This window comes from Sebastes umbrosus, chromosome 2, assembly GCF_015220745.1.
Source record: "Sebastes umbrosus isolate fSebUmb1 chromosome 2, fSebUmb1.pri, whole genome shotgun sequence".
Classification (NCBI taxonomy): Eukaryota; Metazoa; Chordata; class Actinopteri; order Perciformes; family Sebastidae; genus Sebastes; species Sebastes umbrosus.
The window spans coordinates 33,734,845-33,753,773 of record NC_051270.1 but is presented as its reverse complement, the minus strand read 5'-3'; the positions used below and the strand labels follow the sequence as shown (position 1 = coordinate 33,753,773).

At 41.4% G+C, this 18,929-nt stretch overlaps 1 protein-coding gene and 1 long non-coding RNA gene across 14 annotated transcripts in view; one reads left to right on the top strand and one right to left on the bottom strand.

Moving 5' to 3' along the window:
• Window positions 1-18,929, bottom strand: part of neo1a (neogenin 1a) — a 210,048-nt gene that overhangs the window by 68,997 nt on the left and 122,122 nt on the right. For all 11 annotated transcript variants that reach the window (XM_037792435.1, XM_037792359.1, XM_037792366.1 and 8 more), the window contains exon 5: window positions 12,177-12,313. In XM_037792435.1, coding sequence (XP_037648363.1) covers window positions 12,177-12,313 — 137 coding nt within the window. The remainder of the gene's footprint in view (window positions 1-12,176; window positions 12,314-18,929) is intronic.
• Window positions 1-18,929, top strand: part of LOC119501815 — a 43,130-nt gene that overhangs the window by 12,095 nt on the left and 12,106 nt on the right. Inside the window, exons 2-3 of one of the 3 annotated variants that reach the window (XR_005209925.1) lie at window positions 10,859-10,919; window positions 12,148-12,868. The exons of the other annotated variants lie outside the window; for them this stretch is intronic. This is a non-coding gene — a long non-coding RNA (uncharacterized LOC119501815). Of the gene's footprint in view, window positions 1-10,858; window positions 10,920-12,147; window positions 12,869-18,929 lie in introns of those variants that run through there. 3 annotated transcript variants of the gene reach the window in all.

The following is an 18,929-nucleotide window of genomic DNA, read 5'->3' as shown; positions in this document are numbered from 1 at the left end:
TGTGTGTATCGGTGTTCCCTGCAGCGGGATGTGTGAACTGTGAATAATGTGTTTCACAGTGTGGTGTCCCCTGGATATTTGCCTGTAGTAGCTGTGCAGCAGAGGCAGGTAGAATCCTTGGTTTACTCTGGTGTGTCAGGGACGTGGCGTTAAGACACCAGTGAGTCAGTGTGTGTGTGTGTGTGTGTGTGTGTGTGTGTGAGTGTGAATATGAATAATTTTAAACGTGTCTGGATACTTGTTTCGTCCCATTATTACTGGCGCTATATGTGCTGTACATAATTGTGTTTGCTTCCTTCCCTGCCGGCAATATGTGCATGGGTGGATTTTCTAATGTTTTGCTGTTTGTAATACAAGTGAGTGTGTGTAAGTGCCTGCTTATGTATGCAAACATATGTTTCTGTACGTCCACCCTGTCTCAATCTGTGCACGTATTCGTATGGGTTTCTGCATCACATTGTAATGCCTTTCTGTCAGTATATTTAGTGTATGTGCATGTGTGTGTGTGTGTGTGAGTGCAGACCCCTTAGTGAGGTTTGCTGGTGACAGGTTTTGATGGTGACTTGTACCCTGCGGCTCTCTTTATCTCTCTCTCTCTCTCTCGACGTTTCACCACTCAGTCTCTCATTTTTTCCCCCTGACTCTTAATCTTCCTATAACTCCCTGTTTATCTCTCCATCTTCAGCCACCCCCCCACCCCCCTCCCTCTTTTTTCTCCATATGAGCGGACATGCACCATTTTCCTCTAAAACGAGTTCAGACATTTGGAACCCATTGGACTGAGCAATGAGTAGAAATGCCTAAATATACCAGTATTGCTTGGGTGGTGGTGGTGGAGGTGGAGGTGGAGGAAGCTTTCAGGACTCAACGGAGGGTGACATGTGTGGAGAGGTGTCTCTGTGTGTGTGTTACTCTCAATAAAACATGTCTGATGACCTTCCTTAATTGGCTGTTTACAGCGTGAAACATGCATATGCAAATGTGAAGTTAGTCACATTTACAACAGGATGTGGAGAAGTGCGACCGACGCCAGCTGTTGGTCAACTCACACAGGACTGAAGTTACTGTGAAAAACATCCAACGCTTCTTTCTCAAAAACAAGTGATTCATAACCGGAACATTGTACATACCTGTGGTGTTTTTGACCACTAGTAAAGCAATGTTTTGTTCAGCAGGCTCCTGCATTCTTCGGTGTAAAAGCAAAAGCGCTACGATGCACATGGATGCCATGAGCATGGGGGATGACAAGATAAACATGCCGACCACAGAGGGCGGCAACAGTGGAAACTATGTACTGTAACAAAAGGAATTCAGGTTTCAACAAAAAAGTCTTTAGAAATAATTTTACTTTAAATTGCATGAAGTAAGACTATAATGATGTATACAGTACGTTTTGTTGAAAAACTATAAAATTTGACTTTATCTGACTCTAAATGGGACCATAATTTACTAAATGAACATCATGCTGTATTGAAGAAGACTTGAAAGTAGCGTTTGAGATCATAAACTCATGTTTACAATGTTTACTGAGGTAATAAATCAAGTGAGAAGTAGGCTCATTTTCTCATAGACTTCTATACAATCAGACTTCTTTTTGCAACCAGAGGAGTCGCCCCCTGCTGGCTGTTAGAAACAATGCAAGTTTAAGGCACTTCAGCAACGGCTTCACTTTTCAGAGCCGGAGGTAGCCCACTGGTTTGTATATAATGAAAATTCCACATGATGCTTAACGCAGGTAAATTGGTGCATGTTTGCTTGACTGACAGGTGTCTTAGCCTATCACACTCTGCTATGCTTTGGTTGCTCATATATTTCTCATCAACTCTACCTCGGTTGCAGCCCTTACACAAATTTGGATTTTCTGGATCCAGTAACTGACAAAGATGGTGATGAGTGATAAATCCAAATCCAGGGACTAAAAATATGTCCCTTCATGAACATATTGAATGACGTCACATACATAAGTCCATGTTTCCTCTTCTATACGGTTCACAGACACACAGATGCTCAACTCTAAAAGCGGGAGTGTATCCAAACAGGCTGACTTGTATAGGAACATAAACACTGTTCTCTAATGAAAGAGAAATCCAACAGAGACAGAAAAACAACAAAGGAACTGCAGATACGCAAAAGAGAGAAAAAAAAAAACATAAATACAAATATAAAGGAGGAAGCCGAAAGAACTCTGATGCCAGTTCTTCGGGGCTGGTATTAGGTCTCTAGCCTGTAGCTTAGTAAAAGAAGCTTTAATGCTGACTTACACAGTGAACTACTAAAAGAGGGCCACCAAAAGGTCATGTGTGGGTCTCACTGTGAGCTTGTTAAAACAAAACCTCATAGGATTCCTGAAGGGATTCTGGGCAGATTACTCTACTTAGGCCTTCACTGGTAGCAGGAATACACTGAATAGAGACATACTGAGGGGAAAAAAGTCCAGCTTCCATCTATTGGTTCTGATAAAAATGGTGAAATATCAAAGTCAAAAGGCCGAAGAAAGCAGCTGTTGCAGTTAGTGTTCTTTTGGCTTGCTGGGATGAACATAAATTCTCCAACATTTTGCCTACAGCAGTCATCTATTAAAACCTAATGTAGGACTGTTGACGCTGAAGGATCCAAATATGAAAGACAATTTCCTACTTTGTTAGCTCGGCTGGAGTCCAGTTAGCTTCACACAGTTAAACAATAGCTCTTGGGCAGACAGGGTTTACTCTGAGGGCAAGTGGAACTCGGACTACACTAATTACCCATCCTGCACTTCCAAAGATAACAGCTTTACTCTTAATCCTGGCCAAAACAAACAGCTTCAGCAGTAAGGCAAGAAAGATGCTTGGTGTTTGCTTTCCTAATTATTGAGGAGAGCATAATGTCCTGTTAGAGGCAGAGTCACAGAGAGGGAGTTCAATCCTTGGATGCTTTTGTCGACTCACTCTGATGGTTCGAGAATTACTAGAATTGAGTGAAAGCAGAGGCTTGAGATTGTCCGTGAAATGCTGAAACAAAGCTCGCTTGATGGCTTGGTTACGGCAAATAGAGGCGTTCATGGCACTTCCTCCGCGCGCTGCCTTTATTTCAGATCAATTCTCAGCAGACTACAGCTCTAAAACAGATTGTTACGACTCAACCTCATGTTTGAAGTGTATTAAAAACATTTGCTTGTATTGCATACCGCATATTCTACATGAAATGTGTCAGTTGTTATAAGTATCTGGCAATCTGGTGCATCAATCACTGGATGACATGTTTCATGTAATAATATTTATTAAAGAAACAGTGTGGAACATTTCGGTGGATCTATTAGCAGAAATGAAATATAATATTAATAACTATGTTTTCATTGGTGTATAATCATCTGAAACTAAGAATCGTTGTGTTTTCGTTAGCTTAGAATGAGCCCTTCATATCTACATAGGGAGGTGGTCCTCTTCATGGAGTACACCATGTTGCTCCGTAATGTTTCTACAATAGCCCAGAACAGACGAACCAAACACTGACTCTAGAGAGAGCCTTTTGCGTTTTTACGTTACCTGCAGTTTCACATGCTTGTGAAACTGCAGTAACGTGAGCTGCAGAGTGCTAAACCGTGGTACCGCCAGCTGCCGTTGCTCCTAAAGTAGTGTTATTATGGTAAGGATGGCCTCTGAGCGATGCGAACAGCGTTTTCATGGTTTTGCAATCTGCGGCTCACGTTACCGCAGTCTTGTAAAGGGAGGAGTGAGAGAAAGAGTACTCAGTTGGTTGCAATCTGCAACCACACCACTAGATGCCACCAGATGTAACACACAGTACCTTTAAAGCTCCTTTATTTCTAAAAATAACAACATGCTCATGTTGTATTAATGTCATGCCTAAAGATTTTAAGTCTTAAATAAGCGACTCTTTTTGGTGGGTTAACTTCAGCAGTGCTTCTTGAATACTGATACAGCAACAGTTTGATTTAGATACTTTAGTTACTGTGAAGATAAATACGTAAATGTATTTTTACTTAAAAGGGCTACAAATGGATGTATCATTTCCCTAAAGATTATCAACAATCCCTGTAATAATTGATGTCTTCAAAACCCACGAAGGTGTTTCAACCTAACAGGAAGTCACAAAACCCATTACCAGAATCAAACGTTTCTGAAGAGTGACATCAATCTAGCAATGTGGCGATGAATGACTCAATGAATCCATTTTACAGTTGAACAGGCTGAGTAATGTCTGTCAGAAGCTGCTGCCCACTCAAACACCTGATGAGTTGGGCCGTGTTGGACCGGGTTCCCAACAGCAGGGCGCATCGAAGTGTCAAGTGTGGACACAGCTGAGTTCCGATCTGGCACATCTGATCACAAAAGTCGCATTGAAAAGACAAGTGGAACCACGGCCTTAGATTCAATGTAAAAACACAGAAACACACACAGTATCTGCATGTTCCTGGTGTCACACAGATGTGGCTCTATCTGAAATAAATAGCAGATGAATGCCAACAAAAGAGAGGGCGTAGACGGGAATCAGACACCTCCACACACCTCTCACCCCACCGGTTGAGATAACACCCCCTATGAAGAAAGGGAAAAGGTGTGTGTGCCTGAGGGATGTCGCTCCTTATCAGAATAGTGTTCTTTTAATAGCTAGATGGAAAGTTTCTTTTTATTTTGGCCAGGATGTGACTGCTCTGCGACACTGCAGGGAGGGCAAGAGGATGACATGCCAAACTAAAAACAGACCAAAATATCCACCAGATCTTATCAGATCTCTAATTCTTCCACGCGTCATTTAAAACAACTATTCCCGTCACAAGCTAGGAAAAAAAATGCTTTGAGCACAGTTCAGAAAAAAATCCCTCTAACAGCATTTTCAACTGATATGTTAATAGAAGCCACACATGCTTTGACTTTTGTTAAGTTATGGTCACGTGTTTCTTTTTTCCCAGAGGAACAATGTGAGCTGCATAAAGTACGTAGATGTGACATAAAATCAAAAGTGTAAAGAAGACGGTGGAACTGCGAGCTGAAATTTAGCATATGTAGCGTTTTTCATGTTTGTCTATTTTGGGCTATCTCTATAACAAGGCAACAACACGCCTCCTGTCTGTGGTTATAAATCCTCAGCCCATAGGAGGGACATGAAACTTTTACAGGGGGCAGGGATTTCCTGCATGTCAGCGCTGCACATGGAAAGAACAATTAAGTTGATGACATGATAGCATGAGGCCGTGATAGATGAGGGCCACTGACTCCGAGCCCTATAAAACTGGGAACATACATGTTTGTGGAGAACCTATTTCTGTCCTGCAAACACACACATACAGAGTGCAGGTCTGGGTGGTGCCCCTGTCACGCAAGACCATAATCAAAAGCTGCTGCCTCCTCTGGCCTCATTTATTCTCTTGCCAGCTCTAATAGAGGGCGAGGCGTCGCAGCAAAGTCATACTGAACAGAACACACACTAACATACTGTACAGTGATCACACAATCCTAGATGTGATGTAAAAGGAGGGATGAGTTATGCCCGGGCACACACTACACGAGAATCAAGATGATTTTGGGCCCGATTCCCCACAATGGTCAGCAAAACTCAGATTTTTTGATGGTTCTAAAGATTATCTTTCCAGATATTCCTGTGGTGTGAGGTATGTTAAGAGTGTTTTTTTTAACATCCCCCAATTAGCTTGGAAGTCCATCTTAGCTGCACCAATTTCAAATCGTAAATATTAAACATATTTAATATTTACGATGGGATATCCTGTTGTGTGTGTGAGGAACCTCAAGAAGCCAATAATGCTGTCATGTGGGAAAGAATGATAGAGAACCAAGCTGACTGAAGAAGGACAACAGCAGCCGTCATGGCGAGTCATGGCGGCCGTGGTAAATGCAAACGAGAAGCATAAAGTAGTAGTAAGATACACCTCAGAAATGGAGGGGCAACTTGTTGACACCAGATATTTTAACAAGATTTACAGTTTTGAGAGTCGGGACTCTTGTTGTTCATGAATGAATCTGTTAGTGTGTGGTGTGATGTTTTGGCCAAATCATTTGCTCAACACACACAATAGGAACAAAACTGTTACATTGAACATAACATGTCGTTGTGTGTGGGCTCTCTCACATCTTCAAAATTTGTTAAGATTTGAAAAATCCTTCAGTGTGGGCCAGCCTTTAAACTTTACGGTAAACACTTTTGTTTAGAGTCTGACTTTCTTCAAAACTACCTGGAGTTCTACCGTAGTAGAAGAAAAAGTTTAGCTTCACTGCAATGCCAGACTGTGTTTGTGTCTGAGGCTCTAATCCTCTTTATCTCACTGGCGCTTTGATAATATTCAATAAACAGATATGGGACACGCTGCTCTGGGATACCTATTGCTTATTTGACAGCCACTGACATTATCTCTTCTGAAGCTGTTTGTTTACATCATTTCATATTGCAAAGAGGTATTCATGTTTGTTCCGTTGTTTTGTCCATATCAGCTTTGCAGCCAAACATTTGACTTGATATTACGGAGAATGGTCAGTTAAGCCATAAATCTGCTTTTGTTTGCTACCAAGCTCTGCACCCGGTAAAATCTTGTTTGTTTGAAAGCGACCCATAGCGTCACTTTTCTGTCCCAACCTTCTCAGGGCTTAAAGAATCTCTGCCATAGTAAGTGGTACAAGGTTCTGATCAGTAGGGTTCACTGCTGAGGGTGAAGTGTAAAGCCAGGTATATGCTCGTCGTATCGTCCCCGGCCCGAGGGTGCGAGAGCCAAAAATGACATCATCACGTATTAGGTGTAAAGCGCGAAGGGTCCTCAAGTTGTCACCCTTCTACATTTTTTGGTAACTAGGTACCCAGCTTACATATGGAGGCTTTTCAGACCTGACTGCCATAATAACATAAAAGCAAAAAATGAAGAAGTAAAATAATGAATTAGAAAGAGAGCCAATTCGTTAATTAAATGCCTTAAAAGCAGGAGAGCTCTATTTTGTCAGCCGAATCAAATTGTTTAAAGGATATTAAACCTTTCAAATGTTGTTTCAATATAATACATTTAATACTTGACTCCTCTCTTTACAGGGATTGTATAAAGGCGATTAAGTACGTCCATGAATATGATAAATGAGTTTACAATTAACTTCAATTCCTCCTCGGCATTAAGGAGTTTGGTTTATGGCGTTTTGCCGGTAACACTCGACTTCTTGCTTCTTTACAGAATATTTTATTTGTACACCCTCTAGCGTTTTGGAGAATACTACAACAAACAACACATTGAGCATAAACGCCTTCGTGCGTGCTCGTAGCTCACAAAAACAAAGCTTTGGTTTCATTTTTGGGAAACAGTTTCCCTCTCATACACTGCAATTAGAGACTATAAAAACATGTATTTATCAGATTATTTTACTACTGTAAATTTGTAGTCATATTTCTTAGGGCACTGTTCAATAACATTACACTGTTCTAACAAATAGTATAAATTATAAACAGGAAGGCAATCCAGGCACCTACTATTAGTCCTGACGGTTGAAACATGTAGGCTTTTTTAATGATTTAGCCACTACAATAAAGGCTTTTTAATATTTGTTTCCTCGTTGTTACTATCTTACATTTTGGATTGCCTGGACTTCCTTTTCCAAGAGCACCTGACACATTTTTGAACAACCAATGAGACGTTAACTGAAGAGCCACCAATGCAGGTTCAATGTTTGAATAGTAGTGAAACCTGCAGATGTAGTGAATGCATACAGGTGTATAGACTAAGTGCATAATTGACCTTGTGTGGCATCATTATGTATGCATGGCTGTGTGCGCACACACCTGCTGCAGACCCCACGCATCTCTCCCTCCACAGATGAGCACCAGCTGCATCACAAACCCCCGAGCTATCTCCAGGCGAAACCTAACAATGCTTTACCATATCAAATCCTCGGCTGACTCTCTGCATCTTTTCCTCAGCACAAACTGTCCAGTGTTTATGAAAAGCCACTAACCGTAAACACACAATTTCTCCTTGTTACTGCTGCAAAAGAGGCCCTAAGGTGTTTTTAGAAGCAGTCAATCGTATGAAAGATTGTTTTGGTGTTGGTATAGATTCATACCGCAATGATTTGTACGAGGGTCTTTTACGAGTGTAACTACTTCTTGAGGGAATCAATTGACCTTTCAAGTGTCACTTCGGTTGTCAAGGGAGCAAATCAATGCCACAATCTGGTTTCTTCATGAATCTGAATGAAGCAAACGCAATTAGGCCCATGAGCCTGGATTTAATCAGACGGTTTTATCGTATTACAATGACTGATGTCTTTCAACAATATTCCAAGAGTGCTGATCAATCAATAGTCTACAGTGTTGTCACATCGGAGGTGGAGGCTGGCAGGGGTCGGGGTCAGGGACACGAGGGATTCCAGCGGGGATTCGGTGGACAGACTGAAAACGAGTGAAGTCAGACGCCCTCCTGCGACCTGATCCGATTTTCCATTACTGTCTACGACTGTCTACTGTGAGCGAGGGGGGTGATGAAAGGGTGGTGGAGGAGTGGTGATGAAGAGATGAAGGGATTTGGGGAAGAAAGAGATGAAGTCATAGCATGATGTGGCTGCGTGTGAAATGCAATGAGCCTCGGGGTGTTTCCCCCATTCTGAAGTTATTTCCCACCAAATCCTGTTGACTTGCTTCACCTGGGAAAAGCACACATGACGCGTCTGCGTTCATGCGTATGTTTCTCACCAACACAGAGTCTGACAACAGTAATTATACAACGCAATTATTGTGGGTGTGTCTCATATTTGTCAGAATGGATTTATGTGAGCAGCATGCATGCTCTAATGCACAGATGTTAACATGCATGTGCTTGTTGTATTTATTTATTTTTATAGTTTATTAGTTGGAATATCTAGTGGATATCTGATCAAAATAATTTCATATAGCTGTACATTATTTTGCACTTTTAGAGGAGGGAGATGTTATTTTTATGAACTACAGTACCAACAACATAAAGTTTGCTTTATTTATTGCATGGGTTTCTTTAAGTCGGTGATTCTCAAAGAGGGGTCCGGGGCACTGTGTGAAATTGTGCTGCATCATTAAGCACATCTACAAATGGGGACCATTTGCGCCAATAAAACGAGCACATTGTGTCCATTATTCCCACCCACGTTAGCTTTGAGCCAATAAGTTTGTTATTTTGAGGTTGAAGCACTGACTGAAAGTAAAAAGCTTTAAACTGTTATGTTTTAATATCTGGATTTATTAGGATGATGCCAGTCTTGCTACTGTTCATTTTCTGAAAGCTTTTAAGATCAGTTACTTGAAATGTCGGCTTTAAATGTTGTCAAGTTCAGTTCAAATGCAATTTGAATACAAGATCACCCTCTGTTTAAAAGGTATATAAGTGGTATTAACATTCAATAACATTGCAAATTTATCCGCTGTGGGACTGATAAAGGATTATCTTATCCTAACATGATTAAATGTGTTTCGGTTTATCACTATGAAACGGTCTGAAGTATTTAGGTTGAAAAGTTTTAGAATATAAATAGTTCCATTGACATCTAAGAGTGCAGATGGTAGTGAGCATATTCTTGGTGTTACGATTAAGATGCGGTCCTTGGAAAATGTTATCCCTTGCCCCAAAAAGTTTGAGAAACCCTGCCTTGAGTTACAACCATACTGTGGTGAGACATAGTTGACGCTGTAAAGTGACCTGCTCAGTTGCTACATTTGAATTTATTAATTCACAGCTTTGGCCGAGGCAAGCACATCTCAAATGAAGACAAATAATTAGTGACGTCATTTTCCTTTTCAGCAACACTTTTGGTTGTTGCAGCCGCCATTCATAGTGTGTTTGATTTGTCGTTTTATCGTTGCTCAATTTACACTATTCACTTATTGTCACCACATAAAAACATGGGTGGATATAGTGTCCGAAATAAATAGGTAATAATATCAGTGTGTTGTTTTTCTGCTTTGGGTATTAATATATTTTCAAAGACCAGTTTTAGAAATGCTCAGGAAGAGAGAAGCAGATTAAGAGATTGTGTTGAAAAAATTTTTTAAATAAAAATGTACACCAGGTGACGAGTCAAAGTTAATCGAAGTGCTCCAACTTCTGATTATTATTAACTTGTTATGATGGTTTCAAGTGCTGGTCATTCGTAATGACCCTTTACAATGCAGAATATTAGTAAAAGTATCACTGGTCACACCATGCATTACAGTTGGGTTTAAATTTTAAATGCATTATCTTTTGTATTTTGCACCATGACACAAATACTGAGCATATTTATGTATATATTATAGACCAGTCTTCCACAAAGTAGGTTCTTACTTTCTTAGCAGGACATTGAAAGTGAAGATTAGTCAGCGTTCACTTGGGAAATAGCAGCTGCTGCTTGTGAAAGTGTGATAATTAATGCTCGTAAAAAATATGTCTTAAAACGAAGATGTGGAGAGTTTTAATTTGCTCATCAACACTGAATGTTGAGTGATACAGTAAATACTACATCGTCAGCAGTCTAGTTTCTGTACAGAATTTAACTAAAATTAGATGCATAACAAACATCGTGTCTACCTGAAGCCCATAAACTGACGGTAATTTGTTGTTAAGAACAATCTTACAGTATATAAACAGAAATGTGTGCACTGTTTCTGTAATATAACAGGGAGCAAACACAAACGCAGCTCAAATATGAATGCTGATTATGTCGTGTAACTATTTACTTATTATTTAATACTAAGTGTGATTAGTCTGAACAAATATATTTGCACACACACTTAGGAAAAGATGGTGCTTCTATTGTGCCTATATGTGTGTGTCTTCTCACTATGTCGTCTGGTACCTAAAAAAAAAACTGCCAGCGACTCTTTCAGTCTCTTCTAATTCTAGTACTTGTCTTTCTCCTGCCAGAAATACGAGCATCTCAAATCTTTGTTGAAGTGGAGTTATGTGAAACGGCAGATATAAACAGGTACAAACACTCCATATGCCTACTAATGCAGAATACATCACTCACTGTCAACACCGCCTCTATATCTAAAAAAACATATAATTTTTCATAGTGCGCAGCACATCTCAACACGGCTGAGGTACCTGCTTGTGCTCCTCTACGTAGTTTACATGCAAGAAAACACACCTTGTTCATTTCATTTCTAACTAAATTGTCAGTGGCTTTGTTTTAGGTCAGGGATATACATCCTCAGAGCATTTAATAAGCTCATTCCACCAAACATAATCAGTGGAAATTAGACTGTTTTCAGCTCTCCACCGCTGCACTCTCCTAAGTTACTAATGCATCCTCACTTGCCATTGCTTGCCACTAATCTCTGCCTTAATTCTAGTCTGTACGGTCACTTTGTTCCTAATTTAGTTTAAAAAATAATGAAGCTATGAGTATGTTCTAAGATTGGCTGACTTGTAACTATGAAAGCCTGATTTAACCTCTTCCACTCCTTGAGGGCGCCGGCGCCCTCGGCCAACTTTACTATCTTTCAGAGGCTGTAGCAGGCTCAGTTTTAGAGCTAGAGTGAAGGTACTGGTATTACATGAAACTAGAAAAATAAAATAACGCTTTGAATTTAGGCTAAATTTTGCAGAGGAAAAACTGTCAGTGTGATTTTCAAAGGGGTCCCTTGACCTCCGACCTCAAGATATGTGAATGAAAATGGGTTCTATGGGTACCCACGAGACTCCCCTTTACAGACATGCCCACTTTATGATAATCACATGTAGTTTTGGGCAAAAAACATGCCTATTCTAAAATGGTGTGTTTGTATATTTCTGCATACTGGGGTCCCTAAACAGTCTTGGAATTACATAAATTAGGTATCACTGTAAAGCTGAGACTCTTGTGGATCCCAATTGTATTCATGTGTGATGATGTTAGTCCCCATAGTAGCCATTTAAGTGTGACCTCTAGGATAATCACAGCCTCATGAAACTTTACAGCCACAAACTACAGGCCTAGAGCGTTCAGAGGATGGATGGCTTTCCTAGGTCGGTTGACGATAAGGGGGTTTCTGAGCAGTTTCCAGAACAGAAGTGCTCGCCATCCAATCACCGAAAAACGCAATTCTTGCAGAAATCTCACAGCATGGCTTTTTCTATGGTGTTCCTCAAGGTCCTCAAATTGCAAAAGAATACTTCTTGATCTGTGCTTCTGGCAGTGTTCTGATTTTGTGCCTCTGGTCCCACAACAGAAAGCAGACAATGTGAAGGTTGAAGTTACCTTGTATGATGAGTTGAGCCTGGGCCTCAATGGTTGCGTTGCCATTGTCCGCCATGCAGGTGTAGATGCCGGCGTCCTCCTCTGTGAGATTGGAGATCTGGATACTGCCTCCTCCCAGCATCTCCACCCGACCCTCGCTGGAGACAGAAAGAGACCAAGACAATTAGTTAGATGTGTCTGAGAACAAGTCTTTCCTCTCGATTCCTTTTTATAAATAGTATTAATGACCTTTGGGTCTTTGGCACATGTTAACTCTCAGCATCACATGCAGGAGACCTCAAGCCTCAACATCTTTTTTTTTTTTTTAACCAGACTTGTAAAAAGTCATTACAAGCCATTTCCATGAAGCATATTCCCTTCTCGCTCATTCAGATCACTGAGTGGTAAAAGGTTGCAGCCTCTCTGGAGCTCCATGCTCACCTCCTGGCCTGAGGTTGACTTCACATCTGTCTCCGTTTACCAACTCTCTGAATGAATAAAAGATTCTAAAAGGCCCTGAAAAAGGCAATTTGCAATTCATTTTAACAACCACGATTTATGGACAGCTTGAGAAATCTCGTAGCACAAACTAATACATGTATCCAAATCATGCTGAAGCTACAGCTGGGACTTGTACTGTAGTTTGTACAGTGTCAGTATTGCAGTTGTTACATCGCCTTAACAAATGTTTTCATTTTCCTTCAACAGCTGGTAATTAACTGGGGTGACATGCATCCCTAGGGGTGTCGTACTATGAAATGAAAATAAAAATGAAATACTGATGTCATGTTAAAAATACACATATAAACTAGGGCTGTCAATTGATCAAAATATTTAAATCGGGATTAATTGCAAATGAATCCTTAGGTGTTCTAGTTTCATATGAAAGCAGTATCTTCAGTCAGTGTTAATGCATTAAAGATATTAGTGCCGTTAAAACAAATTTGCGTTAACTTTGACAGTCCTAATGTACAGTTATGGTTACGGACTCTCTCTCCACCTCCCTACACTCGTATTTTGTAATTTATTTGCCAAAAAAAGAGACAAAATGCACAATAAACAGTTAAAGATGAACTTGATTGATCAAGTTCTCTATAAAGCTTTAATATCGCTATCGTGAATTCTTTTGGTCACGATAATCGCGTGGTGAAGATCTGATATCGTGACAGCCCTGGTTCACAACCTCTAAACATTTTGCATATTTTCCTTCTCTTGAAGTACTATTCCCTCTGTGATTGTCCCTCAGTTAGATCATTATGAAAATGCATCTTTTCAAGTATAAAAATATATATATATATACATCCTGCAACACACAGTGGCACGAGATAGGACTAGCTCACTGAAAACTGATACTGAACTCATGATTTCCATCGGGCATTTCAGACTGAGCAATCTGAAATATTTATTATTCTAAACTATTTACGCCTAATCCAGAAATACAGCCACATATCTATTTGTATAGCCTCTTTTTGAACCAGTGACCCTCCTCCATTTTAAACAGACCCAACTTTGATTTTTCCCAATAGGCCCAGGGGGAAGCATTCTGTGGCCAAGCTCTGGCTTGAATCAACAACCACTGGAGCATGGGAGTAGGAGGAGGCTGAGAGGAGAGAAAACACAAATCAATAGCTCACAGAGAGAACTCTGCATTCACAAAGAGAAAAGCAGGAGCAGCGGGCCAGCTGAGCAAGATAAAAAATTCAAAGAGGGTCACAGCAAGTAAGATGCAACTGAGGAGAGCAAGATCAGTGCATAATGGGTTTTGCGCAGAGTGAGGATACATGCAGAGGTTTAAGAGTGCACTGAGGAAAACAACTCTATGCAGCAGGTTGATTTAGTTTTAAACAAACTGCTGACTAGCTCGGGCTTCCACACGAGCTCCTGTTTCTCTCCTCCTGACTAGTTCTGAGTTTTGGCAGCAGTGGCCTTTGAGACCATCTGCCTGTGTGTCTGTGCTGGAGTGGAGCATTCGAGTGGCACTCGACCTGCTGTCACCAAAATGACATCACTGTTCCACTTGTACTGTAGGGATAAAATAGACTATTAACTTCAGCATGAACCTCAGTCACATAAAAGTATAACCGTAAGCGAACACTTCACTTTCAGGTGAGCAAGACTTACCGTCTAATACGAGTAAAACTTTAGTGACTGAAAAATGAGAAACTCGGACTGCAAAATGGTGCGTGTTGAAGATTTGAATGCAATTACAAATCGCTTTCAATTTGTGTGTTTTTGTACATTTTCCTCACTGATGGTAGCGGGCAGCAGTAATGTACATAACACCACTCTCACACAAAAGCCTGTGTTTGACACAGATTAAATGAACATGCCGTTTGACCCACATTTGACCCTTCTATACCAGGCTGCTATGAAAGGTTAAAGAGAACCTATTATGCTTTTGTGCTTTTCCCCTTTCCTTTAGTGTGTTATATAGTTATTTGTGCATGTAAAAGGTCTGCAAAGTTATAAAGCCCAAAGTCCAGGCCAAAGGGAGTTACTCTCCCCCACAGAAACACTGCTCCTGAATGCCTGAAACGCCTTTATTCAAGTCCTGCCTTCTCTTCCGTAACGTAGTGATGTCACCAAGTAAAACATTTGCATAACACCTGCCCAGAGGATAGTTTGGTACGCCCTCAAACAAAGCTAGTTAGAGCAGAGCTGGAGCGGAGTCCGAAGAGTTTAGTTCGGTTGACCAATCACAACAGAGTGGGCCAGCTGACCAATCAGAGCAGACTGGGCTTTTCAGTAGTGGGGGATATACAGGAGCTCAAACAGAGCATTTCAGACAGACATGAACCTGAAAATTAGCACAACAGGTCCTCTTTAATGTCTGGTTGTCATTGTTCACACGTTTCAACAACTTGCATTCTACAATAAGGTTGAAATATCTAGATTGAGAATTAAAGAGTATTTGGTTGAGATGTCTTGGAAGTTTTCACCAATTTCTACTGCAGTCAAGTTAGAGAATACTGTATCAATTCAATAGAAATCATCAATTAGTGTAAGAAACCTGAGCAGAGTTGAGACCTGTTCTTTCAGTGAGGCCAGCATCAGGTCAAAAGTGCCGCGTTGACCCGTTCAGACTGACAGGAAACACAAGTTAAACTCAGATCACTACGTCAGTCTAAACGAACAAACAGCAAACTGGGCCGATGCTGACAGCAGTCGATTGTGCAATAAAGAAAACACACTCAGAAAAGTGTACTCAGCAGGAAGTCTGACAGAGAATGCCCTGGGTCTTCAAGGTGAGGAAAAAAGAGGTAACATACTGTAAGTCAGCAGCTGCCTTTTCTTTCGGTCCTGAGCCTGCAGAACATAACACAGAACCACTGGAAATGCCAAATGCCTTTCTGTGCATTGACTACTTCCCTGTGCACATTAAAGGCTCTGCATGTCAAATCCCTGCTGAATGAGAAATTCCTCTGAAAGACGTCCCAGAGTCCGTTGTGCCAGGCATTCCTGCAGTTCGCCTCACCAGGACAACTATTCAGACTCTTGGCCTTTAGTGCCGCATGCACCATAAAGGGCATTGACGGCTTTCTGTTGTACTTGAAAGAGGAACACACAGCACATATCAAACCACCAGGCAATTTCTCATTCTGTTCAGAGCGAGTCAATCTAACTGCAGCGGCTAAAGTGCTCTGTGGAACAAAGAATGGGTTACTGTTTATAGACCATGAGGGAGGGAGACGAAGTAAATGGGCTGAAGACACCTTGTGCTATTGTGAAGGAGCACTTGTGGTCATTTAAATGAAGACGAGGCGCCTGCCGTAGGGATATGAAGTATATATTGTGCATTAGCTGCAGGTCCTTGGTGAGACATGCTGGTAAGTGAGGCTCTAATTAAAACCGCATTATCTGTATTCACCTTCAAAGAGCTGTTAAATTAGCTCACCATTGCCACTGTCACTTTATCTTGTTACAAAACAGCAAATGCACACATGCGTACACACGTACAGTGCACCCAACGTGAAGATTACAAGGGAAATGTGTCAGGCAGATGAGGTACATTGATGCTAATTGGCCTTGTTCTCTCTGTCAGGTTTTGTGTCGATGTTTTTACTAACTCCACTTCCAGCAGCTACGACTTTTTTTTTAATACCATTGTGGTGTGCATACAGAACATGTAATGTTGGTATATTCAAACATGCAGTCAAATATAGTTTACCAATCAAAATAATGTCTAGATCTTGACTTTTTTATCATAACACCTAAAAATCATCTCTCAGACTACGTCCACACTAAAATATTAACAATTTAAAACGCCACTTTTAAATGGAAACAATCTCTGTGCCCACGAGCGCTTTAGCACCATTTCAGAAATAATCTCCGTCCATACTAACACGCCTGAAAACGAATATCACATCACCATTAACGTACACTGGGAATGCACGTGCCAGTGTAAACAGGAAGTAAATAACCCTAATGCTGTGTTCACGCCGCAACATTCTACAAGCCACTACAAATAAAGTAAGCTGGTCTCAACGTTTTTCAGCGCTCCAATGACGAGGTGAAGCGTCGAACCAATCATGTTTTTGTTTCACCCTGTTCCGTTCCATCTAAAAAAAAATGCCGTTAGCCAGTTCCCTGCTATTTAACGACATAACTACGTCAACGAGCGCTGGAACAACACTTCAACGGCATCTCGCTGACAATGTAGCTGGCTACGCTGGCCGATTTGTTGCTTTTGTCACTGGTAGTGTGAACGTAGCATAATGCTGCTGCGCATGTAGGCAGTGGTAGCCTTGTAAAATTATGAATTTAACTGCACAACAGCTGCTAGCATAGACAACAAGGTCATCAACATTTCTAAATCGTTATCCATGTTGAAATTAAGCACTGGTAGTCAAGGCTGATGTTTTTTTTTTTCTTACGGAAAAGTGCCAAGTGATGGGGCGTGACGAATCAGGGTGGTATCAGACGCATAGTGACTGATAAGATAAGACCCAATCACAAAGCAAATGGGGATGTCTCATGAATGTATATTAAGACCTGGATACGGTACCGTCGCTCAGCCTTGCTTCCAAATTTTTCCAGTGAAAAATCCCCCTGAGGCCCAAAAAGCATTTTCCTCATAGGCCACCACAGTAAAAGAGACATCTGTTAAAACTGTTGACAAGGACAACTCAAACTGTAAGGTAGATTACGACTCTATTGTGAATTTTTGATCCATGGAGGTTTTATATTTGTAAAACTTTCCTCAAGCCGAGAAAAACGATTTTAAAATCTGTGATGCCATCACAATGTAAAGTCTATCGGCCGAACAGGAAGTCGCTGGTGGGGCCAGTGGGAGAAACACCACAGCGCATATTCAGTGGGCCACATAACACGGAAGTAAACCTGGCAGTTTGAAAACTTTCTTGACGTATTCGCCAGCCGAGCAACTCTCTTTGGAATGAATAGGCGCCATCTTGGGGTCTGGTATCCAGTTCTTATAATACATCCATGGGGTGTCTGCGTCATCGATTTCAAAAGTCTCTGTTTCGGCCCGTCCAGACTTAAACGCAGACCCCAAACTAAAACAGGGTCAGCAGCGTTTTCAAACGTCTCCGTTCTAGGGGTTCAATAATGCAGAAATAGTGAGGACGCTAGGCTCAAAGGCGCAAAAGTTGTGTGTTGGATGTATCCTCAGTGTCAACGCGATGGAAAGAACAACATCCTCCTCCTCCTTCTGATCCTCTCCGGTGTGTAACTGGCCCGGAAAAGGTGCTGAGAATGTCCTGTCAACATGAAAGAGGTCTCTAACACGATCTTGTCCCCTGTTCTGCCATTCAGCTTTGAAGGCGGTGGCAGTGACAGAGACTTCAGAGAAGCGCTTCGGGGGGGAAGAACACATTTGGTATGTGTGAGTGGTGACTCAGCCTTCCGTAACACAGAGCGGTGGCAAGGTCAGCGCACCTGGGCGAGGGGAAGCGGCAGATCACCGAAGAAGTGTGGGGATGTGTGCGTGTTGATGACGGCAAAGCAGTATGCTGTCACAGAGCAATCAGTGGTGCTGTGACAGTGGTTGGGCATGGGTCATGCTATCTGCTGCACAAGGGGGAGGCAGGTGGAATCACAACTGTCACAACAGAAAAGGGGGATTCACTATTAATGGATAGAGTGGCAATCTCGAAACTTTTTCCACTTATTTTCCTCTGTTCAGATCAAGTTTCTTTTTCTCTCCCTCCTCTCTCTCTGTGTCTACAAACCCCTCCACCATGTCTGAACGCAAAATGAACTTCCCCCTTTTGACCAGAACATAATCATAACAGCTCCATGAATTTGAATCATGTTCAAGGTGTGAAAAGAAAGCAGCAGGATTTCATTTTTCCGGCCAAGGAGGGCAGACAGAGGATTGGATTTTTCCCGCTTCCAAAACACAACATTTTGTTCTTTACCTATTCCTGTTCAGCTATAAGCTGTGGCATATGGGGGGGGGGGGGGGGGGGGGGGGGGGACGAATGTGACAGACAAAGGAAAGGAAGAAATAACTCAGACTATCTAAGGACATAAATGACTGAATGAACAAATAGAAATTAATGTGAGAAACAACCTGGTGCCAGCAGCACAGGCTGGGGCTTCTCAAGTGACTCAGCCATGAAAACGTTTTTGTTTTCCTCTGGCTCACGTAATGGAAAGCGGCAGAGGCCCTCGAGACTAAAACAGCTCTTGCATACAGTACCTTGCTTTATTTGCTTCTTTTTTTTTTTTACCCCAAGAGTAAACTGATCGTTTGATTAGTGCATAATACAATGAAGCCTGCAGCTCATAACTTGCATAATATACTTTCAG